This window comes from Cetorhinus maximus, unplaced genomic scaffold, assembly GCF_964194155.1.
Source record: "Cetorhinus maximus unplaced genomic scaffold, sCetMax3.hap1.1 HAP1_SCAFFOLD_1727, whole genome shotgun sequence".
NCBI classification, from domain to species: Eukaryota; Metazoa; Chordata; class Chondrichthyes; order Lamniformes; family Cetorhinidae; genus Cetorhinus; species Cetorhinus maximus.
In genome coordinates, this window is record NW_027597667.1 from 7,501 (window position 1) to 35,000 (window position 27,500).

The window sequence follows — 27,500 nt, forward strand, 5'->3', positions numbered from 1 at the left end:
GCGGCCGCCTGTACGCCAGCCAGTCGGTCATCGCCCCCCTCGGCCTGGCCCCCTGCCACCAGCCGCCGGGCGACGCCCGCTGCCCCAAGCCCCCGCCCAGCGGCACCGTCCTGGTCAGCGCCCCTCCGGCCGCCGCCCCCACCTCCGTCACCAACGTGCTGCGGCCGGTCAGCAGCGCGCCCCCGCCCGGCGGCCAGAGGCCCCACCCCCTCGGCCAGGCCGAGTTTGCCGGCGGCGGCGGGCGGGTGGCCTGCTCCTCCCTGGGCATCGGCGTGCTCTACACCCCGGGCCAGGCCGAGAAGAAGCCCCCCTCTCACCTGGTGAACTTCAGCCCCCTGGCCAAACCGGCACCGGCGGGGCCGCTCATGACCAACCTGGTGATGAGTTCGCCCGGCTGCCAGGCTGCCGGCGGCAACCCCTCCTCCTCCTCCTCCTCCTCCTCCTGCCCCCCCTCCTCCTCCTGCTCCGCCGCAGCCCCCGGCTTGGTGCTGCCCTCGCAGCCCTCCCTGCAGTTCATCGCCCAGACCCCGGCGGGCAGCCAGAACGGCGCCCTGCCCCTGGGCATCATCCAGCCCCAGCAGCTGAAGCCGGGCGCCATCGCCCAGCTCCAGTACATCCTGCCCACCCTGCCGCAGCAGCTCCAGCTCTCGCCGGCCGGCAAGCCCCCGCCCACCCCCGGCACTGCCAGCATCCACTTCACCCTGCCGCCCCCCAACGGCAAGGTCCTGGCCACCTCCGCCGCTCCTCAGGGCATCCCCATCATCCAGCCAACGCCGGTGGTCAACCCTGGTGTCGTGCAGAAAGGTAAGGAGGGGTTGTCTGGGTGGGGTGGGGGGTGGTTGGGGGTCAGTGGTGTCTGATGGGGTAACGAACGAGGGGGCGTTGGTGGGGGAGGCGGGGCAGAGGGAGGGAGAGAGAGAGAGCGGGACAGGCCATTTTACAAGTGTGGGTACTCAGTGGTGCGGGTGGGCGTTGGTGGGGGAGGCGGGGCAGAGGGAGGGAGGAAGAGAGAGAGAGAGCGAGCGGGACAGGCCATTTTACAAGTGTGGGTGCTCAGTGGTGCGGGTGGGCGTTGGTGGGGGAGGCGGGGCAGAGGGGGGAAGGGAGAGAGAGAGAGAGCGAGCGGGACAGGCCATTTTACAAGTGTGGGTGCTCAGTGGTGCGGGTGGGCGTTGGTGGGGGAGGCGGGGCAGAGGGAGGGAGGAAGAGAGAGAGAGCGAGCGGGACAGGCCATTTTACAAGTGTGGGTGCTCAGTGGTGCGGGTGGGCGTTGGTGGGGGAGGCGGGGCAGAGGGGGGAAGGGAGAGAGAGAGCGAGCGGGACAGGCCATTTTACAAGTGTGGGTGCTCAGTGGTGCGGGTGGGTGGCATATCCCCTCTGTTCCCAGCCAGAGATGCTTTGCGAGCTGCTACCTGACCACCATGGTTGGCATGGTGGCCTGATGTCGTCCGACCTTGGTACCCGCCCAGCTTACCAGCACGCCCCACTCATTAACTCAATGGGCAGCAGACGGGCGGCGCGATGTTGCTCCAAACCCGCGTCCTGCTCTCTCTCTCTCTCACTCACTCCCTTTCTCTCTCGTTGACCCGTGGAAAATTCCGGAAGGGGTTTGACAGGGTCAGTGCTCAGAGCTGTTTCTCCCCCCCCCGACTTTGGCTGGAGAGTCCAGAACACAGGGGCCACGGTCTCAGGGCGAGGGGGTCGGTCGTTTTGGGCTGAGATGAGGGGAAATTCCTACACGCAGAGTGGGTAGTGACTCTTCGGAGTTAACTGTTCCCCAGAGAGCAGTGGATCCTCAGCCTTTTGAGTATATTCAGCGCTAAGATTGATGGGTTTTTGTATTCTAAGGGAATTAACAGGTAGGGGCGTCGGGCAAGGAGGAGGAGTTTGAGGTAGAAGATCAGACATGGTCGTGTTAATTGGGATAGCAGGCTCGAGGGGCCGAGTGGCCTCCCCCAGCTCCTGTTTCTGTTCTAACATGCTCTCTCTCTCTCTCTCTCTCCGTACAGTTCAGTCCATGTCGCCAGTGCCTGCCCACTCACCCATCAACGCCACGCAGGTGGTTCAGCCCTCCGGCCTACACCCGACCACCAACCCAGTGCAAGGGAAGATGTTGGTGGCCGTGCCAGCGCCGCAGGTGACCATGGGCGCGGTGGCCACCGCCAGCCAGGTGCCCATGGCCACGCCTTCGATCCCACTGCCGGTGCAGAACGGAGCCCAGCAGCAGGCGGGCAAGGTGAGGAGGGGGTCCCCGCCGGCGCCCCCCGGGGAGGGGGGAAGGGGCGCTGACAGGACACACACTCACACACACACACACACACACACACGCGCGGTCTCTCCCGCCCACCGTAACCCCCGTCCCCCACTGCCCACCTCGCGTGCTGCCCACCCACTGGAGGGGTGGCCATTACCCTGGCTCCAGCTGGCACCGTGAGAGGGTAGCGATACTCGGTCCGCTTCCACCATCAGAAAACTGCCCACCCACCCACCTCACACTCAGCACCGTCTGGGATGGGCACCGCTCTCTTTCCTCCATTCCCTTCCCTCTCTTACTCCTTCCTCCCCTTCGTCCCCTTGGCCAATCCTACCCCTGTCTCTACTTCTCTTGGGCTCCGTTCCTCACTCTCCCCTTCTCTTGCTCTCTACCTGCCTCCTCCCCCCCACTGTCTCTGTCCTGGGAGTGTTTGATGGGGACAGTGTAGAGGGAGCTTTACTCTGTATCTAACCCCGTGCTGTACCTGCCCTGGGAGTGTTTGATGGGGACAGTGTAGAGGGAGCTTTACTCTGTATCTAACCCCGTGCTGTACCTGTCCTGGGAGTGTTTGATGGGGACAGTGTAGAGGGAGCTTTACTCTGTATCTAACCCTGTGCTGTACCTGCCCTGGGAGTGTTTGATGGGGACAGTGTAGAGGGTGCTTTACTCTGTATCTAACCCCGTGCTGTACCTGTCCTGGGAGTGTTTGATGGGGACAGTGTATAGGGAGCTTTACTCTGTATCTAACCCCGTGCTGTACCTGCCCTGGGAGTGTTTGATGGGGACAGTGTAGAGGGTGCTTTACTCTGTATCTAACCCCGTGCTGTACCTGTCCTGGGAGTGTTTGATGGGGACAGTGTAGAGGGTGCTTTACTCTGTATCTAACCCCGTGCTGTACCTGTCCTGGGAGTGTTTGATGGGGACAGTGTAGAGGGAGCTTTACTCTGTATCTAACCCCGTGCTGTACCTGTCCTGGGAGTGTTTGATGGGGACAGTGTAGAGGGAGATTTGCTCTGTATCTAACCCCGTGCCCTGCTCGAGGTCTCCTCGCTCCACCAATTCCCAATCCTCCTGACCCTGAATGTAATCTCTCCAGCGTTGGTGGCTGTGCCTCCAGGTGTCTGAGCCCTGAGCTCTGGAACTCTCCTCCCGCCGCCCGCCCACCTCTCCCTAAAGTCGCTCCCGAAAACCCGAAACTTTGTTCGCCTGCCCTCAAGTGCCTCGGTGTCACATGATCCATTCCATTCTGACTTCTCTGATGTCACGATGTTTAAAGCCGGCATGTTCTATCGGAGTGAGTGTTGTCTTGGGGGGAGCTCTGGGTGGGTGGAATGGTGGGTGGAGCGTGGAGAGCGTGAATGGAGTGAGAGACGTGGTGGGGCCGTGCCCTGTTTCACTTGTGCCTGCTCGGTTCCCTCCGCAGATTATACAGATTGCTCCCATCCCTGTGGTGCAGCAGCAGGTCAGCTCGCAGGGTCCAGCTCAGCAGCCGGCCAGTCCAGCACTCCACACCAGCTTCCCCACCATGGCCACGGCTATGATGGCCACCTCCAGCCACCCGCAGAAGATGCTGCTGCCAACGTCAAACAGGTAAGCTGCTGCTCGCCAAGCGGGCCCCGCCTCTCCAAAGCCGTGGGGGCCTCTGTCTCCGCTCGATCTCAGTGGCCCCCGCGCCCACCCCCCTCCCCCTGCCGATTGGAGTCTGAAGGTTGTGTCTCCAAACCCAACTCCAGGGACCTGAGCCCGTAATTCAGGCCAAACCTGTCGGAGGGTCAACACTGAGGGAGTGCCGCACTGTCGGAGGGTCAGTACAGAGGGAGCGCCGCACTGTCGGAGGGTCAGTACTGAGGGAGTGCTACACTGTCAGAGGGTCAGTAATGAGGGAGTGCTCCACTGTCAGAGGGTCAGTACTGAGGGAGTGCTGCACTGTCGGAGGGACACTACTGAGGGAGCGCTGCACTGTCAGAGGGTCAGTACTGAGGGAGTGCTGCACTGTCGGAAGGTCAGTACTGAGGGAGTGCTGCACTGTCAGAGGGTCAGTACTGAGGGAGTGCTGCACTGTCAGAGGGTCAGTACTGAGGGAGTGCTGCACTGTCGGAGGGACACTACTGAGGGAGCGCTGCACTGTCAGAGGATCAGTATTGGGGGAGTGCTACACTGTCGGAGGGTCAGTACTGATGGAGCACTGCACTGTCAGAGGGTCAGTATTGGGGGAGTGCTACACTGTCGGAGGGTCAGTACTGATGGAGCACTGCACTGTCGGAGGGTCAGTACTGATGGAGCACTGCACTGTCGGAGGGTCAGCACTGAGGGAGTGCTGCACTGTCAGAGGGCAATACTGAGGGAGTGCTGCACTGTCAGACAGTCAGGACTGAGGGAGTGCTGCACTGTCGGAAGGTCAGTACTGAGGGAGTGCTGCACTGTCGGAGGGTCAGTGCTGAGGGAGTGCTGCACTGTCGGAGGGTCAGTACTGAGGGAGTGCTGCACTGTCAGAGGGTCAGTACTGAGAGAGTGCTGCACTGTCAGAGGGTCAGTACTGAGGGAGTGCTGCACTGTCAGAGGGTCAGTACTGAGGGAGTGCTGCACTGTCGGAGGTTCAGTACTGAGGGAGTGCCGCACTGTCGGAGAGTCAGTACTGAGGGAGTGCCGCACTGTCGGAGAGTCAGTACTGAGGGAGTGCTGCACTGTCGGAGAGTCAGTACTGAGGGAGTGCTGCACTGTCGGAGATGCTGTATTTTAGATGGGATGTGAATCTGAAACCCTATCTGTCCTGTCAGATGAAGCTATAAAGATGCTCTTTGCGAGTCTTCCCATTGAGGCTTTTCCTATGATAGAGAAGTGACTGCACTTCAAACATGCATCATTGGCTGTATTTAAAACACTTTGAGGTGGTGAAAGACACTAACAATGGAAGCCTGTTAAACATTCCCTGCTCACCAGTGCCCCTTTCCTTTCACCAGGATAACCTACATCCCGTCCACGGCGGGAGTACAGCCCTCCATCCCCCTGGTCACATCGGCTTCCTCCGTCCACAGTGCTTCCACCACAACCTACCGGCAGCACCCCCTGACGCTTGGATTCACCGCTATTGGACCGGATGGGCGGACTGTGCTGCAGCCCCTGTTAGCAGGTAAGAAACAGAGTGTGACCCCACCCCACCTTGCACCGTCCTGCTGGGAGCCTGTGTCACGGAGAGAGGATCTGGGGGTCTGTGTCACAGAGAGAGGGTCTGGGGGTCTGTGTCACGGAGAGAGGGTCTGGGGTCTGGGTCACGGAGAGAGGGTCTGGGGGTCTGTGTCACGGAGAGAGGGTCTGGGGTCTGGGTCACGGAGAGAGGGTCTGGGGGCCTGTGTCATGCAGAGAGGGTCTGGGGGCTTGTGTCACGGAGAGAGGGTCTGGGGCTCTGTGTCACGGAGAGAGGGTCTGGGGCTCTGTGTCACGGAGAGAGGGTCTGGGGGCTTGTGTCACGGAGAGAGGGTCTGGGGGCTTGTGTCACGGAGAGAGGGTCTGGGGGCTTGTGTCACGGAGAGAGGGTCTGGGGGCATGTGTCACGGAGAGAGGGTCTGGGGGCCTGTGTCATGCAGAGAGGGTCTGGAGGCTTGTGTCACGGAGAGAGGGTCTGGGGTCTGGGTCATGGAGAGAGGGTCTGGGGGTCTGTACCGTGGGGAGAGGGTCTGGGGGTATGTGTCATGGGGAGAGGGTCTGGGGGTCTGTGTCATGGAGAGAGGGTCTGGGGGTCTGTGTCACGGAGAGAGGGTCTGGGGGTCTGTGTCATGGGGAGAGGGTCTGGGGGTCTGTGTCACGGAGTGGGCGTCTGGGGGTCTGTGTCATGGAGAGAGGGTCTGGGGGTCTGTGTCATGGAGAGAGGGTCTGGAGGTCTGTCATGGAGAGAGGGTCTGGGGGCTTGTGTCACGGAGAGAGGGTCTGGGGGTCTGTATCATGGAGAGAGGGTCTGGGTGTCTGTGTCATGGAGAGAGGGTCTGGGTGTCTGTGTCATGGAGAGGGGGTCTGGGTGTCTGTGTCATGGAGAGAGGGTCTGGGGGTCTGTGTCATGGAGAGAGGGTCTGGAGGTCTGTCATGGAGAGAGGGTCTGGTGGTCTGTATCATGGAGAGAGGGTCTGGAGGTCTGTCATGGAGAGAGAGTCTGGGTGTCTGTGTCATAGAGAGAGGGTCTGGGGGTCTGTGTCATGGAGAGAGGGTCTGGAGGTCTGTCATGGAGAGAGGGTCTGGAGGTCTGTCATGGAGAGAGGGTCTGGGGGTGTGTGTCATGGAGAGAGGGTCTGGGGGTCTGTGTCATGGAGAGAGGGTCTGGGTGTCTGTGTCATGGAGAGAGGGTCTGGGTGTCTGTATCATGGAGAGAGGGTCTGGAGGTCTGTCATGGAGAGAGGGTCTGGAGGTCTGTCATGGAGAGATGTCTGGAGTCTGTCATGGAGAGAGGGTCTGGAGGTCTGTCATGGAGAGAAGGTCTGGGGGTCTGTGTCACGGAGAGAGGGTCTGGGGGTCTGTGTCATGGAGAGAGGGTCTGGAGGTCTGTCATGGAGAGAGGGTCTGGGGGCTTGTGTCACGGAGAGAGGGTCTGGGGGTCTGTATCATGGAGAGAGGGTCTGGGTGTCTGTGTCATGGAGAGAGGGTCTGGGTGTCTGTGTCATGGAGAGAGGGTCTGGGTGTCTGTGTCATGGAGAGAGGGTCTGGGGGTCTGTGTCATGGAGAGAGGGTCTGGAGGTCTGTCATGGAGAGAGGGTCTGGTGGTCTGTATCATGGAGAGAGGGTCTGGAGGTCTGTCATGGAGAGAGAGTCTGGGTGTCTGTGTCATAGAGAGAGGGTCTGGGGGTCTGTGTCATGGAGAGAGGGTCTGGAGGTCTGTCATGGAGAGAGGGTCTGGAGGTCTGTCATGGAGAGAGGGTCTGGGGGTGTGTGTCATGGAGAGAGGGTCTGGGGGTCTGTGTCATGGAGAGAGGGTCTGGGTGTCTGTGTCATGGAGAGAGGGTCTGGGTGTCTGTATCATGGAGAGAGGGTCTGGAGGTCTGTCATGGAGAGAGGGTCTGGAGGTCTGTCATGGAGAGATGTCTGGAGTCTGTCATGGAGAGAGGGTCTGGAGGTCTGTCATGGAGAGAAGGTCTGGGGGTCTGTGTCACGGAGAGAGGGTCTGGGGTCTGGGTCACGGAGAGAGGGTCTGGGGGCCTGTGTCATGCAGAGAGGGTTTGGGGGCTTGTGTCACGGAGAGAGGGTCTGGGGCTCTGTGTCACGGAGAGAGGGTCTGGGGGCTTGTGTCACGGAGAGAGGGTCTGGGGGCTTGTGTCACGGAGAGAGGGTCTGGGGGCTTGTGTCACGGAGAGAGGGTCTGGGGGCATGTGTCACGGAGAGTGGGTCTGGGGGTCTGTGTCATGGGGAGAGGGTCTGGGGGCCTGTGTCATGCAGAGAGGGTCTGGAGGCTTGTGTCACGGAGAGAGGGTCTGGGGTCTGGGTCATGGAGAGAGGGTCTGGGGGTCTGTACCGTGGGGAGAGGGTCTGGGGGTATGTGTCATGGGGAGAGGGTCTGGGGGTCTGTGTCATGGAGAGAGGGTCTGGGGGTCTGTGTCACGGAGAGAGGGTCTGGGGGTCTGTGTCATGGGGAGAGGGTCTGGGGGTCTGTGTCACGGAGTGGGCGTCTGGGGGTCTGTGTCATGGAGAGAGGGTCTGGGGGTCTGTGTCATGGAGAGAGGGTCTGGAGGTCTGTCATGGAGAGAGGGTCTGGGGGCTGGTGTCACGGAGAGAGGGTCTGGGGGTCTGTATCATGGAGAGAGGGTCTGGGTGTCTGTGTCATGGAGAGAGGGTCTGGGTGTCTGTATCATGGAGAGAGGGTCTGGAGGTCTGTCATGGAGAGAGGGTCTGGAGGTCTGTCATGGAGAGATGTCTGGAGTCTGTCATGGAGAGAGGGTCTGGAGGTCTGTCATGGAGAGGAGGTCTGGGGGTCTGTATCATGGAGCGAGGGTCTGGGGGTCTGTGTCATGGAGAGAGGGTCTGGGGGTCTGTGTCATGGAGAGAGGGTCAAGGTTCAGTCAAGAGGGGTCTCTCTGGGCAAATCCAGTAGAGAGAGAATGGTCTCTCTGGGCGGGTCCAGTATAGAGAGGGGGTCTCTCTGGGTGGGTCCAGTATAGAGAGGGGGGTCTCTCTGGGTGGGTCCAGTATAGAGAGGGGGTCTCCCTGGGTGGGTCCAGAATAGAGAGATGGGGGGGTGTCTCTCTGGGTGGGTCCAGTATAGAGAGAGGCGGGGGGGGTGTCTCTCTGGGTGGGCCCAGTATAGAGAGAGGGGGGGGGGGTGTCTCTCTGGGTGGGTCCAGTATAGAGAGGGGGGTCTCTCTGGGTGGGTCCAGTATAGAGAGGGGGTCTCCCTGGGTGGGTCCAGAATAGAGAGATGGGGGGGGGGTGTCTCTCTGGGTGGGTCCAGTATAGAGAGATGGGGGGGGTCTCTCTGGGTGGGTCCAGTATAGAGAGAGGGGGGGGGGGTGTCTCTCTGGGTGGGTCCAGTATAGAGAGATGGGGGGGGGGTGTCTCTCTGGGTGGGTCCAGTATAGAGAGATGGGGGGGGGGTGTCTCTCTGGGTGGGTCCAGTATAGAGAGATGGGGGGGTGTCTCTCTGGGTGGGTCCAGTATAGAGGAGATGGGGGGGTGTCTCTCTGGGTGGGTCCAGTATAGAGAGATGGGGGGGTGTCTCTCTGGGTGGGTCCAGTATAGAGAGAGGGGGGGGGGGGTGTCTCTCTGGGTGGGTCCAGTATAGAGAGATGGGGGGGTGTCTCTCTGGGTGGGTCCAGTATAGAGAGATGGGGGGGTGTCTCTCTGGGTGGGTCCAGTATAGAGAGATGGGGGGGTGTCTCTCTGGGTGGGTCCAGTATAGAGAGATGGGGGGGTGTCTCTCTGGGTGGGTCCAGTATAGAGAGAGGCGGGGGGGGGTGTCTCTCTGCGTGGGTCCAGTATAGAGAGAGGCGGGGGGGGGTCTCTCTGGGTGGGTCCAGTATAGAGAGATGGGGGGGGGTGTCTCTCTGGGTGGGTCCAGTATAGAGAGAGGCGGGGGGGGGGTCTCTCTGGGTGGGTCCAGTATAGAGAGAGGCGGGGGGGGGGGGTCTCTCTGGGTGGGTCCAGTATAGAGAGAGTGGGGGGGGGGTGTCTCTATGGGTGGGTCCAGTATAGAGAGAGTGGGGGGGGGGTCTCTCTGGGTGTGTCCAGTATAGAGAGAGTGGGGGGGGGGGTCTCTCTGGGTGGGTCCAGTAGAGAGAGGGGGGGGTCTCTCTGGGTGGGTCCAGTATAGAGAGAGTGGGGGGGGGGTGTCTCTATGGGTGGGTCCAGTATAGAGAGAGTGGGGGGGGGGGGTCTCTCTGGGTGGGTCCAGTATAGAGAGAGTGGGGGGGGGTCTCTCTGGGTGGGTCCAGTAGAGAGAGGGGGGGGTCTCTCTGGGTGGGTCCAGTATAGAGAGAGTGGGGGGGGGGTCTCTCTGGGTGGGTCCAGTAGAGAGAGGGGGGGGTCTCTCTGGGTGGGTCCAGTATAGAGAGAGTTGGGGGGGGGGTCTCTCTGGGTGGGTCCAGTAGAGAGAGGGGGGGGTCTCTCTGGGTGGGTCCAGTATAGAGAGAGTTGGGGGGGGTGTCTCTCTGGGTGGGTCCAGTAGAGAGAGGGGGGGGTCTCTCTGGGTGGGTCCAGTATAGAGAGAGTGGGGGGGGGGTCTCTCTGGGTGGGTCCAGTAGGGAGAGGGGGTGTCTCTCTGGGTGGGTCCAGTATAGAGAGAGTTGGGGGGGGGGTCTCTCTGGGTGGGTCCAGTAGAGAGAGGGGGGGGTCTCTCTGGGTGGGTCCAGTATAGAGAGAGTTGGGGGGGGTGTCTCTCTGGGTGGGTCCAGTAGAGAGAGGGGGGGGTCTCTCTGGGTGGGTCCAGTATAGAGAGAGTGGGGGGGGGGTCTCTCTGGGTGGGTCCAGTAGGGAGAGGGGGTGTCTCTCTGGGTGGGTCCAGTATAGAGAGAGTTGGGGGGGGGGTCTCTCTGGGTGGGTCCAGTAGAGAGAGGGGGGGGTCTCTCTGGGTGGGTCCAGTATAGAGAGAGTGGGGGGGGTGTCTCTCTGGGTGGGTCCAGTATAGAGAGAGTGGGGGGGGGTCTCTCTGGGTGGGTCCAGTAGGGAGAGGGGGGGTCTCTCTGGGTGGGTCCAGTATAGAGAGAGTGGGGGGGGTGTCTCTCTGGGTGGGTCCAGTATAGAGAGAGTTGGGGGGGGTGGTCTCTCTGGGTGGGTCCAGTAGAGAGAGGGGGGGGTCTCTCTGGGTGGGTCCAGTAGAGAGAGGGGGGGGTCTCTCTGGGTGGGTCCAGTAGGGAGAGGGGGGGGTCTCTCTGGGTGGGTCCATTAGAGAGAGGGGGGGGTGGTCTCTCTGGGTGGGTCCAGTAGAGAGAGGGGGGGGTCTCTCTGGGTGGGTCCAGTAGTGAGGTTCCGCCCCAGGCTGACCCATTAGGGAGGGGGGTCTCTGGGCACTCCCAGTAGAGGGTGGGGGGTGGTCCGGGTCTCTGGGTGGGTTCACTGGCTCCAGTCTGTGTGCCTGTGGTAACTGCTGCTGCCTCTCTTCCTGCTCCAGGTCAGACTCCGCTCCTCACCACGGGACAGGTCAGCTCCTCTCAGCTGTCCGGCCCGCAGCTCCAGCCCGCGGCGCCCGGGCAGCTCATCACAGCCATCTACCCGTCTCCGGCCAGCGCGGCGGCGGCCGCCGCGACCACCCACAACCTGGTCTACACCGCCTCGCCCTCGCTGCCCACCGCCAGCCTGCCGGCTGCCATCCTGCCCAAGGCACCCAGTGCCACTGTGACCTCGGCGATCGCAGTGACCCCGGGGCCCCTGCACGGAGCAGGGGTGGTGACGCCGGGTTCCCTGGCGCCCGTCTCCTCGCAGGGGGCATCTTCGACTCCCTACCACGGCAGGCCAGTGACACCCGTGCCAGGTAGGAGCGTTTGGTGTGGTTTCAGAGCCTGAGAGGGTGGGGGGGGGAACAGCTTTCATTCCCTCGCCACCTCCCCACAACGTCAGCCCCTGAACCCTAATTCACGCCAAGTCCTGTTCACCCCCCCACCGCCCACTGGTGCCCGCTCACCAACGTTGGCTCCTGGACCAGCAGCACCTTGTTTCTAAACCTCTCTCCGGCCTATTCCCTCCCCCCCCTCCGTCTCCCTGTCCCCCGCCGATCCTGTCCTCTCTGCCTCCCAGGCTCCTCCAATTCCGGATTTCTCGCACGTGGTCGGTTTGGTAGCTTCACAACTGGTGGCCGTGCCTTTCTGCTGCCTGGGCCTAAAGCTCTGGCATCGGCTCCCATCCACCCGTCTGCCCGCCTCTCTCCTCCTTTCAAGACGCTCCCGAAAAGCTACCCCGTTGACCAGGCTTTTGGTCACCTGTCCTGATCTCTCCCTCTGCGGCTCAGGGTCAAATCTGAACGCGTTCCCCTGGAGAATCTTGGAGTCTTTTGCGTCCGCCTGAGAAGGGCAGATGGGAGCTCGGTTTAGTGGATCATCCCCTAAGATGCTGACCCTCTGACAGTGCAGCACTCCCTCAGTACTGACCCACCCGACAGTGCGGCACTCCCTCAGTACTGACCCTCCAACAGTGCGGCACTCCCTCAGTACTGACCCTCCGACAGTGCGGCACTCCCTCAGTACTGACCCTCCGACAGTGCGGCCCTCCGACAGTGCAGCACTCCCTCAGTACTGACCCTCCGACAGTGCGGCACTCCCTCAGTACTGACCCTCCGACAGTGCGGCCCTCCGACAGTGCGGCACTCCCTCAGTACTGACCCCCCGATAGTGCAGCAATCCCTCAGTACTGACCCTCTGACAGTGCAGCTGTCCCTCAGTACTGATCCTCCGACACTGCAGCACTCCCTCAGTACTGACCCTCCGACAGTGCGGCACTCCCTCAGTACTGACCCTCCGACAGTGCAGCACTCCCTCAGTGCTGACTCTCTGACAGTGCAGCACTCCCTCAGTGCTGACTCTCTGACAGTGCAGCGCTCCCTCAGTACTGACCCTCAGACAGTGCAGCACTCCCTCAACCCTGACCCTCCGACAGTGCATTGCTCCCTCAGTGCTGACCCCCTGACAGTGCAGCACTCCCTCAGTACTGACCCTGCGACAGTGCAGCACTCCCTCAACCCTGACCCTCCGACAGTGCAGCACTCCCTCAGTACTGACCCTCCGACAGTGCAGCACTCCCTCAGTACTGACCCTGCGACAGTGCAGCACTCCCTCAACCCTGACCCTCCAACAGTGCAGCGCTCCCTCAGTACTGACCCTCCGACAGTGCAGCACTCCCTCAGTACTGACCCTCTGACAGTGCAGCACTCCCTCAGTCCTGACCCTCCAACAGTGCGGCACTCCCTCAGTACTGACCCTCCGACAGTGCAGCACTCCCTCAGTCCAGACCCTCCGACAGTGCAGCACTCCCTCAGTACAGACCCTCCGACAGTGCGGCACTCCCTCAGTCCTGACACTCCGACAGCGCAGCACTCCCTCAGTACTGACCCTCCGACAGCGCAGCACTCCCTCAGCACTTCACTCAGACCTTCCTCAGTCATGTCACTGGGAGAGTGGGCCTGGATGATGGTTCCCATTCTCTGGGGGTGAGGCTTCAACTCTTGACCTTCTGACTGGGAGGCGAGAGAGAGAGAGAGAGCCATCCACCGAGCCCCGCCTGAGCGGTGATAGAAATGCCCCAGGGAATCTTCGCCAGGCTCCTGAAGGAGCAGATGATGACGGGTGGTGGGGTTAGGGCGAGGCCAGGAATGGGTAGCTCAGACTGAATGCAGGGAGGTGCACGCGAAGGCTCCTGTGGGGAGGCTCATGTCAGAGCCCAGAGTAGGTCAGCATTTTCATGTCAAACTGTCGGAGGTCAACTGGCTGTGGAGGAGGATTATTCTGCTGCTCATGCTGTGTACCCCGTGGGCCCTTCAACCTGACAAAGCTGTTGTGACAACAGTCCCGACCAAAGCGCGCTGTACCTGGTATGGGACCAGGCACACAGACATGCTTCAAACTGCGAGGGGAGCGGTGTGGATTTAATGAGCACTGTTGTTCTGCATTGCACTGATAATCATGCACGCTGGGAGTTAACCTTATTAAAGGAAGAGGCCTGTAAGTAGGCTGCCGTTGCTGTGGCAGCAGATGCCTACGTGGGGCCCTGGATGTCTGCAAAGCGTGTGTGTGTGTGTGTGTGTGTGTGTGTGTGTGTTGGTTAAAAGCCTTTAAAGTGTCAGTGGGTGGCAGCGGTTAGATTGTATCGCCTGACTATAAATCCACAGGTGGGGTCCATTCGGCCCATTGTGCCTGTGCCGGCCCTTTGAATGAGCTGTACAATTAATGCAACTGCCCCCACTCCTTCCCGCCTTACGTTATGTTTTCTCCTTGTCAAATTATTATCTGATTCTCCTCTCGAAAGCCCCTATTGAATCTGCTGCTTCCGCCGCCCTTTCAGGCAGCGCCTTCCAGATCACAACAACTCGCTGTGTGAAAAACATTTCTCCTCCTCCTCCTCTCCCCCCTCCCCACCGGCTCTGGTTCTTCTCCCGATTCTCTTCAACCCGCGTCCCTCTGGTCACCGACCCTCCTGCCGCTGGGAGCGGTTCCTATCTGAACCCTTTTCATGGTTGTGAGCGCCTCGATTTAAATCTCCCCCCCCCTTAACCGTCTCTGCCCTAAGGTGAAGAGTCCCGGCCTCTCCACGTTAACCGTGCTCCCTCGTCCCTGGATCCATCCTGGGAAATCCCCCTCCCCCCCCTCTCCAAAGCCGTTAATCGTCACGACCCTGGGGGAACGCGCCCTGGTTGAGGTGAGGTAAGTCGGGCGGCTCTTGCGCTGGGGAGTAGCAGCGGAGAAGGTGAGATGGGGACCCGCGTTCTAACACCCCTCTTCTCCCCTTCCCACCCTCAGGAAACCTGCCCTTCAGCCTGAGGCCTGTGCGGCCACTACAGAAGCAGCAGCAGCAGCAGGTGGCGAAAGCCAAGACCCCAGCCCCGAACGTCCCCAACGCCGGCCTGTACGAGCCCCCCGCCCCCAGCCGGGCCGGGGGGAAGCCGCAGGCCGGCGGCGGTCCGGCCGCAGAGCGAGGAGACGGCCGGCCGGACACGCCGCAGCGAGCGGCCCCGGAGGAGGGGCCCTCGCGGGAGCCCCAGGAGGACGGGCCGACGCGGGAGAGCTGGCAGCTCCCGGCAGCGGGCGTGCCGGCCCCGGCGGCAGCGGAGGAGGCGGCGGCAACGGCAGCACCGCCAACGAGGGAGCCCGGCGCCCAGCACCAGGCCCCCGCCGAGGAGAGGGCCCCCTGCGACTCCTGCTCGCAAGCTGGGACCTCGGGGGAGGACAGGGCCCCCTGGGACGCGGGGTCAGGGGTCACCCCCAGGAGCACAGGCAGCCCCATCGGCTACACCACAAAGTCGACCAACACCGAGATCACCTTCAAGAAGGAGCCCATGGTAAGAGCCCGGAAGACACGCAGAGGCCGATGGCGTAGAGTGCGTCGCCTGGGCGGGTAGGTGGCAGGATCTGTGCCTGGTGGTATTGACACCCGAGAGAGAGTGCGGGGCAAGTAAGTCGTGGGAAAAGAATGGACCAGGCAAGTGGATCGTAGAGAGAGCGCGCAGTCGGGGGACGTAGGTCATAAAGAGCAAAGACAAAACTACCTGGAAAAACTCAGCAGGTCCGACAGCATCTGCGGAGAGGGATACAGTTGACGTTTCGAGTCCGTATGACTCTTCATCAGGACTAAGACATATAGAAATGAGATGAAATATAAGCTGGTAGAAGGGGGTGGGACAGGTAGAGCTGGATAGGGGGCCAGTGATAGGTGGAGGCCAAGAAGAGATTGTCAACGATGTCATAGACAAAAGGACAAAGGGGTGTTGACGGTGGTGATATTATCTAAAGGATGTGCTAATGGGGTCATTGAGGGAAGCAAGCTAGTGGCAGATGGCCCTAGTGGGGGTGGGGTGGGGGGAAGGGATTGAAATGGGCTAAAAGGTGAAGATGAAACAATAGATCAAAATAAATTTAAAAATAGGAGGGAAAAGAAAAAAATATAGTTGTAAAAAAAATGTTAAATTATTGGAAAAAGGGGGATCGGAAATGGGGAGGGGATGGAGGAGAGAGTTCATGATCTAAAATTGTTGAACTCAATATTCAGTCCGGAAGGCTGTAAAGTGCCTAGTCGGAAGATGAGGTGCTGTTCCTCCAGTTTGCGTTGAGCTTCACTGGAACATTGCAGCAGGCCAAGGACGGACATGCTGCACTTCCCTTTGTTTAGTCTACTGCATTTGTTGCTCCCAATGCGGTTTCCTCTACATTGGAGAGACCAAACGCAGACTGGATGACCGCTTTGCAGAACACCTTCGGTCTGTCCGCAAGCATGACCCAGACCTCCCTGTCGCTTGCCATTTTAACACTCAACCCTGCTCTCATGCCCACATGTCCGTCCTTGGCCTGCTGCATTGTTCCAGTGAAGCTCAACGCAAACTGGAGGAACAGCACCTCATCTTCCGATTGGGCACTTTACAGCCTTCCAGACTGAATATTGAGTTCAACAACTTTAGATCATGAACTCTTTCCTCCATCCCCACCCCCTTTTCGATCCCCCCTTTTTCTAATTTTTTTTTTACACTATACTTTTTTCTTTCCCCTAGTTTTAAATTTATTTTGATCTATTGTTTCATCTCCACCTTTTAGCCCATTTCGATCCCTTCCCCCCACCCCACCCCCACTAGGGCCATCTGCCACTAGCTTGCTTCCCTTAATGTCTCTATTAGCACATCTTTTAGATAATATCACCACCATCAACACCCCTTTGACCTTTTGTCTATGACATTTTTGGCAATCTCTTCTTGGCCTCCACCTATCACTGGCCCCTTTATCGAGCTCTCGTGTCCCACCCCCTTCTACCAGCTTATATTTCATCTCATTTCTTAGTTCTGTCAAATGTTTTAGTTCTGTTGAAGGGTCACACGGACTCGAAACGTTAACTGTGTTCCTCTCCGCAGATGCTGTCGGACCTGCTGAGTTTTTCCAGCTATTTTTGTTTCTGTTCTAGATTTCCAGCATCCGCAGTATTTTGCTTTTATCTTCGGTCATAAAGAGACTGTGAGTCAGGCGAATATATTGTAAAGAGCGTGTCGACTGGTAGGAAGGGCGTGGGCCGGGCAGTGGAACGTGGGGAGACTGTGGGCCAGGCGGGCAGATCTTAATGAGATCGCGGACTGGGCAGGCAGCTCGTTGGTAAAACGTGGTCCAGCTGGGGTTGATCGTCATGGCAGCGTGGGCCGTGTGGGTAGATCATAGTGAGAGCATGGATTGGGCAGGCGGATCGTAGTGAGAGCGACGGCCGAGGGATTGGCTGTAGTGAGAGCGTGGGCCGAGGGATCGGCTGTAGTGAGAGCGACGGCCGAGGGATCGGCTGTAGTGAGAGCGTGGGCCGAGGGATCGGCTGTAGTGAGAGCGACGGCCGAGGGATCGGCTGTAGTGAGAGCGTGGGCCGAGGGATCGGCTGTAGTGAGAGCGTGGGCCGAGGGATCGGCTGTAGTGAGAGCGTGGGCCGAGGGATCGGCTGTAGTGAGAGCATGGGCCGAGGGATCGGCTGTAGTGAGAGCGACGGCCGAGGGATCGGCTGTAGTGAGAGCGTGGGCCGAGGGATCGGCTGTAGTGAGAGCATGGGCCGAGGGATCGGCTGTAGTGAGAGCGACAGCCGAGGGATCGGCTGTAGTGAGAGCGTGGGCCGAGGGATCGGCTGTAGTGAGAGCGTGGGCCGAGGGATCGGCTGTAGTGAGAGCGTGGGCCGAATGGGTAAGTCATAGAGAACGCGTGTGCCAGATAGGTAGAAGATCGTAGGGAGAGCGTGGGCCGGGAGAGTGGATCGTAGGGAGAGCGGGGGCCAGGAGAGTGGATCGTAGGGAGAGCGTGGGCCAGGAGAGTGGATCGTAGGGAGAGCGTGGGCCGGGAGAGTGGATCGTAGGGAGAGCGGGGGCCAGGAGAGTGGATCGTAGGGAGAGCGTGGGCCAGGAGAGTGGATCGTAGGGAGAGCGTGGGCCAGGAGAGTGGATCGTAGGGAGAGCGTGGGCCAGGAGAGTGGATCGTAGGGAGAGCGTGGGCCGGGCAGGCAGATCGTAGGGAGAGCGTGGGCCGGGCAGGCAGATCGTAGGGAGAGCGTGGGCCGGGCAGGCAGATCGTAGAGAGAGCGTGGGCCAGGCAGGCAGATCATAGAGAGAGCGTGGGCCAGGAGAGTAGATCGTAGGGAGAGCGTGGGCCGGGCAGGCAGATCGTAGGGAGACCGTGGGCCAGGAGAGTGGATCGTAGGGAGAGCGTTGGCCAGGAGAGTGGATCGTAGGGAGAGCGTGGGCCAGGAGAGTGGATCGTAGGGAGAGCGTGGGCCAGGAGAGTGGATCGTAGGGAGAGCGTGGGCCAGGAGAGTGGATCGTAGGGAGAGCGTGGGCCGGGCAAGCAGATCGTAGGGAGAGCGTGGGCCAGGCAGGCAGATCGTAGGGAGAGCGTGGGCCAGGCAGGCAGATCGTAGGGAGAGCGTGGGCCAGGCTGGCAGATCGTAGGGAGAGCGTGGGCCAGGCTGGCAGATCGTAGGGAGAGCGTGGGCCTGGGGAGTAGATCGTAGGGAGAGTGTGGGCCAGGGGAGTAGATCGTAGGGAGAGCGTTGGCCAGGAGAGTGGATCGTAGGGATAGCGTGGGCCAGGAGAGTGGATCGTAGGGAGAGTGTGGGCAGGACAGGCAGATCGTAGGGAGAGCGTGGGCTGGGAGGCAGATCGTAGGGAGATCGTGGGCCGGGCAGGCAGATCGTAGGGAGAGCGTGGGCCAGGGGAGTAGATCGTAGGGAGAGCGTGGGCCAGGGGAGTAGATCGTAGGGAGAGCGTGGGCCGGGCAGGCAGATCGTAGGGAGAGCCCGGGCTGGACGGTTCGATTGTAGGGAAAGCGTAGGCTGGGTGGATCAGATGGTCGGGGGAGCTTGGGTCGGGCAGGTGGATCAGACCGTAGGGCGGGCTGGGCAGGTAGATCGTAGCCTGAGCGTGGGCCAGATGATCACTGATAGAGAGAGAGAGAGCTTGGGCCAGGTGGATATTGCGTGGAGAGAGGCTGGTTTGCAGTGCCCCGGGGTTAGATGTGAACGAACCTGTTTTGCCACTCAGCAGGGGAAGTATACTGCAAGCGGCGAGTGGCGGGGGCCTCTCCCAGACACTCGACCTGAAGCACCGTCAGCCTCTCAGCCTCCGGCGACCTCATGTGACACTGCCAAACCCTCGAGCAGCTCCGCAGACACCACAGACAAGAAGGACCCTCCCAAGAAGATGAAAGTGAGGCCGCCACCATTGAAAAAAACCTTTGATTCTGTTGACAAGTGAGTGACAGAGCTTCACGGGGGAGAAGGCGGAGCGCGGGTTAATGGTGACGGAGATCACGGGATAGAGTGAGGGTCAAGGGATAATGGCGACTGGGATACTGGGAGGTCAGTGAGGGGCAAGACTTGATGCTGACTGACATTGTGGGCGGTGTCAGTGATGGGTCAAGGGTTAACATAGTGACTGGATCGTGAGGCTTGGAAAGGAATACACTCACTGAGGGTCGCCATGTGGGGGAATCACAGACACAGACCCGCGCCCCAACACCGTGTGGGGGAATCACAGACACAGACCCGCGTCCCATCACCGTGTGGAGGAATCACAGACACAGACCCGCGTCCCATCACCGTGTGGGGGAATCACAGACCCGCGTCCCGTCACCGTGTGGGGGAATCACAGACACAGACCCACGTCCCGTCACCGTGTGGGGGAATCACGGACACAGACCCGCGTCCCGTCACCGTGTGGGGGAATCACGGACACAGACCCACGTCCCGTCACCGTGTGGAGGAATCACAGACACAGACCCGCGTCCCAACACCGTGTGGGGGAATCACAGACACAGACCCGCGTCCCGTCACCGTGTGGGGGAATCACAGACACAGACCCACGTCCCATCACCGTGTGGAGGAATCACAGACACAGACCCGCGTCCCAACACCGTGTGGGGGAATCACAGACACAGACCCGCGTCCCGTCACCGTGTGGGGGAATCACAGACCCGCGTCCCGTCACCGTGTGGGGAAATCACAGACACAGACCCGCGTCCCGTCACCGTGTGGGGGAATCACGGACACAGACCCGCGTCCCGTCACCGTGTGGGGGAATCACAGACCCGCGTCCCGTCACCGTGTGGGGGAATCACAGACCCGCGTCCCGTCACCGTGTGGGGGAATCACAGGCACAGACCCACGTCCCGTCACCGTGTAGGGGAATCACAGACACAGACCCGTGTCCCGTCACCGTGTGGGGGAATCACAGACACAGACCCACGTCCCGTCACCGTGTGGGGGAATCACAGACACAGACCCGTGTCCCGTCACCGTGTGGGGGAATCACAGACACAGACCCGCGTCCCGTCACCGTGTGGGGGAATCACAGACACAGACCCACGTCCCGTCACCGTGTGGGGGAATCACAGACACAGACCCGTGTCCCGTCACCGTGTGGGGGAATCACAGACACAGACCCGCGTCCCGTCACCGTGTGGGGGAATCACAGACACAGACCCACGTCCCGTCACCGTGTGGGGGAATCACAGACACAGACCCGTGTCCCGTCACCGTGTGGGGGAATCACAGACACAGACCCGCGTCCCGTCACCGTGTGGGGGAATCACAGGCAGACTGTCATTCTGCAGGGCTGAGTCAGTCTCAGTGCTGCTTATTTGGAGTGCAGGCCCTGGCCTGAAGGTTGTTGGGGAAGAGTCAGTAACTGTGTGAAGTGTCAGAGAGACGTGGGCTGGTTCCCACTCCGGACGGGTGCAGTGGGCGTTGCTGGACAGTCAGAAGATTCTTGTTGCTGGACCCCCTCACTCCCTCTCTCTCTATCTTGGCAGGGTCCTGTCTGAGGTGGATTTTGAGGAGCGGTTTGCAGAGCTGCCAGAGTTCCGGCCAGAGGAAGTTCTGCCCTCGCCCACGTTACAGGCCCTCACCACCTCCCCCAGAGCCATCCTCAGCAGCTATCGGAAGAAGAGGAAAAACTCCACTGGTGAGAAACAGTCCAATCCCCACTCTGAGCCCCCTCCCCCCTGCTCTGAGACCCCTCCCCCGCCCTGAGCCCCCTCCCCCGCCCTGAGCCCCCTCCCCCTGCTCTGAGCCCCCTCCCCCTGCTCTGAGCCCCCTCCCCGGCGCTGAGCCCCCTCCCCGGCGCTGAGCCCCCTCCCCGGCGCTGAGCCCCCTCCCCCGGCGCTGAGCCCCCTCCCCCGCCCTGACCCCCCTCCCCCGCCCTGACCCCCCTCCCCCGCCCTGACCCCCCTCCCCCGCCCTGACCCCCCTCCCCCGCCCTGACCCCCCTCCCCCGCCCTGACCCCCCTCCCCCGCCCTGACCCCCCTCCCCCGCCCTGACCCCCCTCCCCCGCCCTGACCCCCCTCCCCCGCCCTGAGCCCCCTCCCCCGCCCTGAGACGCCCTCCCCCACTCCTCCCCCCACTCCTCCTCTCACCCACCGTCCCCCCGCCCCCCCGCACCACATCTCGCCCTCTGACCTCCCGCACATCCTCTCGCCCTCTGACCTCCCCCACCACCTCTCGCCCTCTGACCTCCCGCACCTCCTCTCGCCCTCTGACCTCCCCCACCTCCTCTCGCCCTCTGACCTCCCGCACCTCCTCTCGCCCTCTGACCTCCCCCACCGCCCCTCGCCCTCTGACCTCCCCCACCGCCCCTCGCCCTCTGACCTCCCGCACCTCCCCTCGCCCTCTGACCTCCCGCACCTCCCCTCGCCCTCTGACCTCCAGCACCTCCCCTCGCCCTCTGCCCTCCCGCACCTCCCCTCGCCCTCGCCCCCTGCCCTCCCGCACCTCCCCTCGCCCTCGCCCCCTGCCCTCCCGCACCTCCCCTCGCCCTCGCCCCCTGCCCTCCCGCACCTCCCCTCGCCCTCGCCCCCTGCCCTCCCGCACCTCCCCTCGCCCTCGGCTCTCCCGTTCCGCCTCACCCCACCCCCTGTGTTACCCTCTTCTCACTTGGTGCCCTGTGTTTTACCCGTAGACCTGGATTCCTCCACCGAAGACCCAATCTCTCCGAAGAGGAAGATTCGGCGTCGCTCCAGCTGCAGTTCGGAACCCAACACGCCGAAGAGTGCGAACCGCGAGGGAGACATCTTCACCTTCGACAAACCTGGTATGTAGGGGCCAGAGCCCAACGGCCCAGGGGATGAGGGGCTGAGTGTCTGAGCCCAACAACTTACACTTATATAGCACCTTTAACATACTCAGCTGTCTGATGGTGCTTCACACAGCGTCGAGTAAAGTTTAACACCTTGGGAGTCATCAGGGCAGAGGACTGGAGGATTGCAAACATTACGCCTTTGTTCAAAAAAAGTTCGTAAGGATAAGCCCAGCAACGACAGACCAGTCAGCTTAACTTCAGCGGTGGGCGAGATTCTAGAAACAATTATTCGGGATAGAATTGGCAGCCACGTGCAAAAATATGGGTGGATAAGGAAGAGCCGGTGTGGGTTTCTAAAGGGGAAATCGTGTTGAACTAACTAGCTGGAGTTTTTTTTGACTGAAAAGGTCGATGAGGGTAACGCAGTTGATGTGGTGTACATGGACTTTCCAAAGGCATTCGACACAGTGCCACACAACAGGCTTGGGAGAAAAGTTATTGCTTGTGGAATAAAAGGGACAGTAACAACCAAATTGGCTAAAAATTAGGAAGCAGGGAGTAATGGCCCATTGGCGTTTATCAGGCTGAGGAAGGTTTGTACTGGAGTTCCCCAGGGAACGGTATCGGGATCCTTGCTTCTCCTGATAGATGTTAATAATCTAGATCTTGATGTGCAGGGGACGATTTCAAAGTTTGCAGGTGTTATGAAGCTTGGGAGTGTTGTGAACTGCGAGGAGGACAATGTAGGACTTCAAACGGACATAGACAAGTTGGTGGAGTGAGTGCGCAGATGGGTGGCAGGTGAAGTTCAACGTGGAGAAGCGGGAGGTGATGCATTTGATAGGAAGAACATGGACAGACAACGTAAAATAAGGGTGAAATTTTGAACGGGGTGTTGGAGCAGAAAAACTTGGGTGTGTATAGGTGCTTGGATCATTGAAGGTGGAGAAAGCAGTTAATAAAACATATAGTATCCTGGACTATATTAATAGGGGCCTAGAGTACAAGAGCAGGGAGGTTATGCTGAATTTATATAAGACCCTCATTAGACCTCAGCTGGAATATTGTGTACAGTTCTGGGCACCACATTACAGGAAGACATGAGAATGCAAAAGAGGTTTACAAAAATGGTTCCAGGGGTGAGAAACTTCAGCTGTGAGGGTAGATTGGTGAGGTTGGGACTGCTCTCCTTGGAGAGGAGAAGGCTGAGAGGATAATTGATAGAGATGTTCAAAATCATGAGGGGGCTGGACAGAGTCGATAGGGAGAAGCTGTTCCTGCTCATAAAAGGATCGAGAATGAGAGGGCACAGATTGAAAGTGATTTACGAGAGAAGCAAATGTGACGTAAGAAAAAAACTTTTACAGCGAGTGGTTTGAGTCTGGAATGCACTGCCGGGCAGTGTGGTGGAGGCAGCTTCAATCGAGGCATTCAAGAGGGCATTAGCTGATTATTTGAATAGAAACAAGGTGCAGGGGTACGGGAAAAAGGCAGGGCAATGGCACGAGGCCATAATGCTCATTTGGAGAGCCAGTGCAGACAGGATGGGCTGAATGGCTTCCTGTGCCATCAAAATTCTGTGATTCTGAACTCTACAGAACACTTTAAAGAAGGAGAGAGAGGTGGAGAGGTTCAGGGAGAGAATTGGAGGAGGTTACAGAAATAAGGGAGGGTTGTAGGGACTGGAGGAGGTTACAGAGATAGGGAGGTTTGTAGGGTCTGGAGGAGATTACAGAGATAGAGAGAGTTGGAGGCGCTGGAGGAGGTTACAGAGATAGGGAGGGTTGTAGGGGCTGGAGGAGATTACAGAGATAGGGAGGGTTGGAGGGGCTGGAGGAGGATACAGAGATAGGGAGGGTTGGAGGGGCTCGAGGAGGTTACAGAGATAGGGAGTGTTGTAGGGGCTGAAGGAGGTTACAGAGATAGGGAGGGTTGTAGGAGCTGGAGGAGGTTACAGAGAGAGGGAGGGTTGTAGGGGCTGGAGGAGGTTACAGAGATAGGGAGAGTTGTAGGGGCTGGAAGAGGTTACGGAGATAGGGAGGGTTGTAGGGGCTAGAGGAGGTTACAGAGATAGGGAGGGTTGTAGGGGCTGGAAGAGGTTACAGAGATAGGGAGGGTTGTAGGGGCCGGAAGAGGTTACAGAGATAGGGAGGGTTGTAGGGGCTGGAAGAGGTTACAGAGATAGGGAGGGTTGTAGGGGCTGGAGGTGGTTACAGAGATAGGGAGGGTTGTAGGGGCTGGAGGAGGTTACACAGGTAGGGAGGGTTGTAGGGGCTGGAGGAGGTTAGAGATAGGGAGGGTTGTAGGAGCTGGAGGAGGTTACAGAGATAGGGAGGGTTGTAGGGGCTGGAGGAGGTTACAGAGAGAGGGAGGGTTGTAGGGGCTGGAGGAGGTTACAGAGATAGGGAGAGTTGTAGGGGCTGGAAGAGGTTACGGAGATAGGGAGGGTTGTAGGGGCTAGAGGAGGTTACAGAGATGGGGAGGGTTGTAGGGGCTGGAAGAGGTTACAGAGATAGGGAGGGTTGTAGGGGCTGGAAGAGGTTACAGAGATAGGGAGAGTTGTAGGGGCTGGAGGTGGTTACAGAGATAGGGAGGGTTGTAGGGGCTGGAGGAGGTTACACAGGTAGGGAGGGTTGTAGGGGCTGGAGGAGGTTACAAAGCTAGGGAGGGTTGTAGGGGCTGGAGGAGGTTAGAGATAGGGAGGGTTGTAGGAGCTGGAGGAGGTTACAGAGATAGGGAGGGTTGTAGGGGCTGGAGGAGGTTACAGAGGTAGGGAGGGGTGTAGGGGCTGGAGGAGGTTACAGAGATAGGGAGGGTTGTAGGGGCTGGAGGAGGTTACAGACATAGGGAGGGTTGTAGGAGCTGGAGGAGGTTACAGACGTAGGGAGGGTTGTAGGGGCTGGAGGAGGTTATAGAGATAGGGAGGGTTGTCGGGGCTGGAGGAGGTTACAGAGATAGGGAGGGTTGTAGGGTCTGGAGGAGGTTACAGAGATAGGGAGGGTTGTAGCGGCTGGAGGAGGTTACAAGGATAGGGAGGGTTGGAGGAGGTTGGATGGGTGAGTTAGGGAGGGCCAAGGTCATGAAGCGATTTGAAAGCAAGGATGTTGATTTCCAAATGGAGGCGTTGCCTATCTGGGAGCCAGTGAGTACAGGGGATGTTGGGCGAATGGGACTTGGTGCAGCAGAGTTTTGGATGACCTCAAGTTTACAGAGGGGAGAATGTGGAAGGCCAGTCTGGAACGCACTGGAAGAGTGAAGAGCAGAGCTATCACGGGCAGGATGAGGATTTCAGCAGCGAGTGAGCTGAGAGGAGTGAAGGTGGGTAATGTTACAAAGGGGGAAATGGGCCGTCTTAACAAGGGTGCGAACATGGAGTTAAAAGCTCATCTCAGAGTCATCTGCTACACCGAGGCTGTGAACAGAGTTTCAGCCTCAGACAGTTACCAGGGAGAGGGATAGAGTCGGTGACAGGGGGAATGGGCTTTGTTGGAGATTGAAGACCAATGGCTTCACTCTTCCCGACATTTAATTGGAGGAAATCTCAGCCCGCCCAGCACTGGGATGTCGGGTAAGCAGTCCGCTAATCTAGCAACCGTGGAGGAGGCGAGAGAGGGGGTGGTGAGGGCGAGTGGGGTGTCGCCAAGTGTCCAGGTGAAAGCTGAAGCTATGCTTTGAGATGTTGCTGAGGGGCCGCGTGTGGGTGAGAAATAGGAGGGGGTCAAGGAGAGATCCCGGGGGAGAGGGGGGTCACCAGGTTGCGGGAGCAGGAAGAGGAAACCATTGATGATGATTCTCTGGCTACGATTCGATAGGTCAGAGTGGAACCAGGTGAGGGCAGTCCCACCACCCAGCTGGACGACAGTGGGGGAGGGTGTTGGGAGGAGGATGGTGTGGTCAATGTGTCAAAGGCTGTAAACAAGGTCGGGGAGGGAAAGTTTACCCTTGTCACGGTCACACCAGATGTCAGCTGTGACTTGGGGTAAGAGCGGGTTCAGTAACGTGGCAGGGACGGGACCTGGACTGGGAGGGATCTGAATGTGGAGTTCCGGGAAAGATGGGAACGGGGTCAGGAGGTGACAACATGATCAGGAAAGGGGTAATTTTCAGCCGGGGTGGGTATTGTGCAGCCGGGATGGGTAGCGTGCGGCCGGGGCGGGTAGCGTGCGGCCGGGGCGGGTAGCGTGCAGCTGGTAGTGCGCAGCCAGGCCGGTAGTGTGCATGGACAGGAGCCAATGGTAGTTTTTTGGGAGGGATGATGAAGTGCGGGCAGTACGCGCACACACAGAGCTGTTAACAATATCCTGATTTGAGGAGCAGGGAGGGAGGTCAGAAGTTGAGTGAGAGTGTCTGTGTACTCAAATTAGTCGCCATTGTGTGTCGGAGAGTATCACACAGCGACGGGCGCTCACACACTGTGACCCGCGTTCACACACACACAGACAGGCGCTCACACACACACAGCGACGGGCGCTCACACATACACAGCGACAGGCGCTCACGCACTGTGACCCTCACTCTCTCACACACAGCGACAGGCGCTCACGCACTGTGACCCTCACACACACACACAGCGACAGACGCTCACGCACTGTGACCCGCACTCTCACACACAGCGACAGACGCTCACGCACTGTGACCCGCACTCACACACACACACACACACACACAGCGACAGGCGCTCACGCACTGTGACCCGCACTCTCACACACACAGCGACAGGCGCTCACGCACTGTGACCCGCACTCTCACACACACACAGCGACGGGTGCTCTCACACACACACAGCGACAGGCGCTCACGTACTGTGACCCGCACTCACACACACACACACACACAGCGACAGGCGCTCACGCACTGTGACCCGCACTCTCTCTCACACACACAGCGACAGGCGCTCACGCACTGTGACCCACACTCACACACACACACACACACACACACACACACAGCGACAGGCGCTCACGCACTGTGACCCGCACTCACACACACACAGCGACAGGCGCTCACGCACTGTAACCCACACTCACACACACACAGCGACAGGCGCTCACGCACTGTGACCCGCACTCACACACACACACAGCGACAGGCGCTCACGCACTGTGACCCGCACTCTCACACACACAGCAACAGGCGCTCACGCACTGTGACCCGCACTCTCACACACATAGCGACAGGCGCTCACGCACTGTGACCCGCACTCTCACACACACAGCAACAGGCGCTCACGCACTGTGACCCGCACTCTCACACACACAGCGACAGGCGCTCACGCACTGTGACCCGCACTCTCACACACACAGCGACAGGCGCTCACGCACTGTGACCCGCACTCACACACACACACACACAGCGACGGGCGCTCACGCACTGTGACCCGCACTCTCACACACACAGCGACAGGCGCTCACGCACTGTGACCCGCACTCACACACACACAGCGACGGGCGCTCACGCACTGTGACCCGCACTCACACACACACACAGCGACGGGCGCTCACACACACACAGCGACAGGCGCTCACGCACTGTGACCCGCGCACTCACACACACACACACAGCGACAGGCGCTCACGCACTGTGACCCGCACTCACACACACACACACACACACAGCGACAGGCGCTCACGCACTGTGACCCGCACTCACACGCACTGTGACCCGCACTCACACACACACAGCGACAGGCGCTCACGCACTGTGACCCGCACTCACACACACACAGCGACAGGCGCTCACGCACTGTGACCCACACTCACACACACACAGCGACAGGCGCTCACGCACTGTGACCCGCACTCACACACACACACAGCGACAGGCGCTCACGCACTGTGACCCGCACTCTCACACACACAGCAACAGGCGCTCACGCACTGTGACCCGCACTCTCACACACATAGCGACAGGCGCTCACGCACTGTGACCCGCACTCTCACACACACAGCAACAGGCGCTCACGCACTGTGACCCGCACTCTCACACACACAGCGACAGGCGCTCACGCACTGTGACCCGCACTCTCACACACACAGCGACAGGCGCTCACGCAC

At 59.9% G+C, this 27,500-nt stretch overlaps 1 protein-coding gene across 1 annotated transcript in view; it reads left to right on the plus strand.

The window, feature by feature from the left end:
• Positions 1–27,500, plus strand: part of LOC144676596 (protein capicua homolog) — a 39,778-nt gene that overhangs the window by 4,987 nt on the left and 7,291 nt on the right. Inside the window, exons 4-12 of the mRNA XM_078536979.1 lie at positions 1–804; positions 2,010–2,236; positions 3,678–3,844; positions 5,215–5,384; positions 10,836–11,195; positions 14,170–14,708; positions 18,414–18,622; positions 20,182–20,333; positions 21,328–21,459. The exon at positions 1–804 is cut by the window's left edge and continues 334 nt beyond it. Of these exons, the coding sequence (XP_078393105.1) occupies positions 1–804; positions 2,010–2,236; positions 3,678–3,844; positions 5,215–5,384; positions 10,836–11,195; positions 14,170–14,708; positions 18,414–18,622; positions 20,182–20,333; positions 21,328–21,459 (2,760 nt within the window). The remainder of the gene's footprint in view (positions 805–2,009; positions 2,237–3,677; positions 3,845–5,214; positions 5,385–10,835; positions 11,196–14,169; positions 14,709–18,413; positions 18,623–20,181; positions 20,334–21,327; positions 21,460–27,500) is intronic.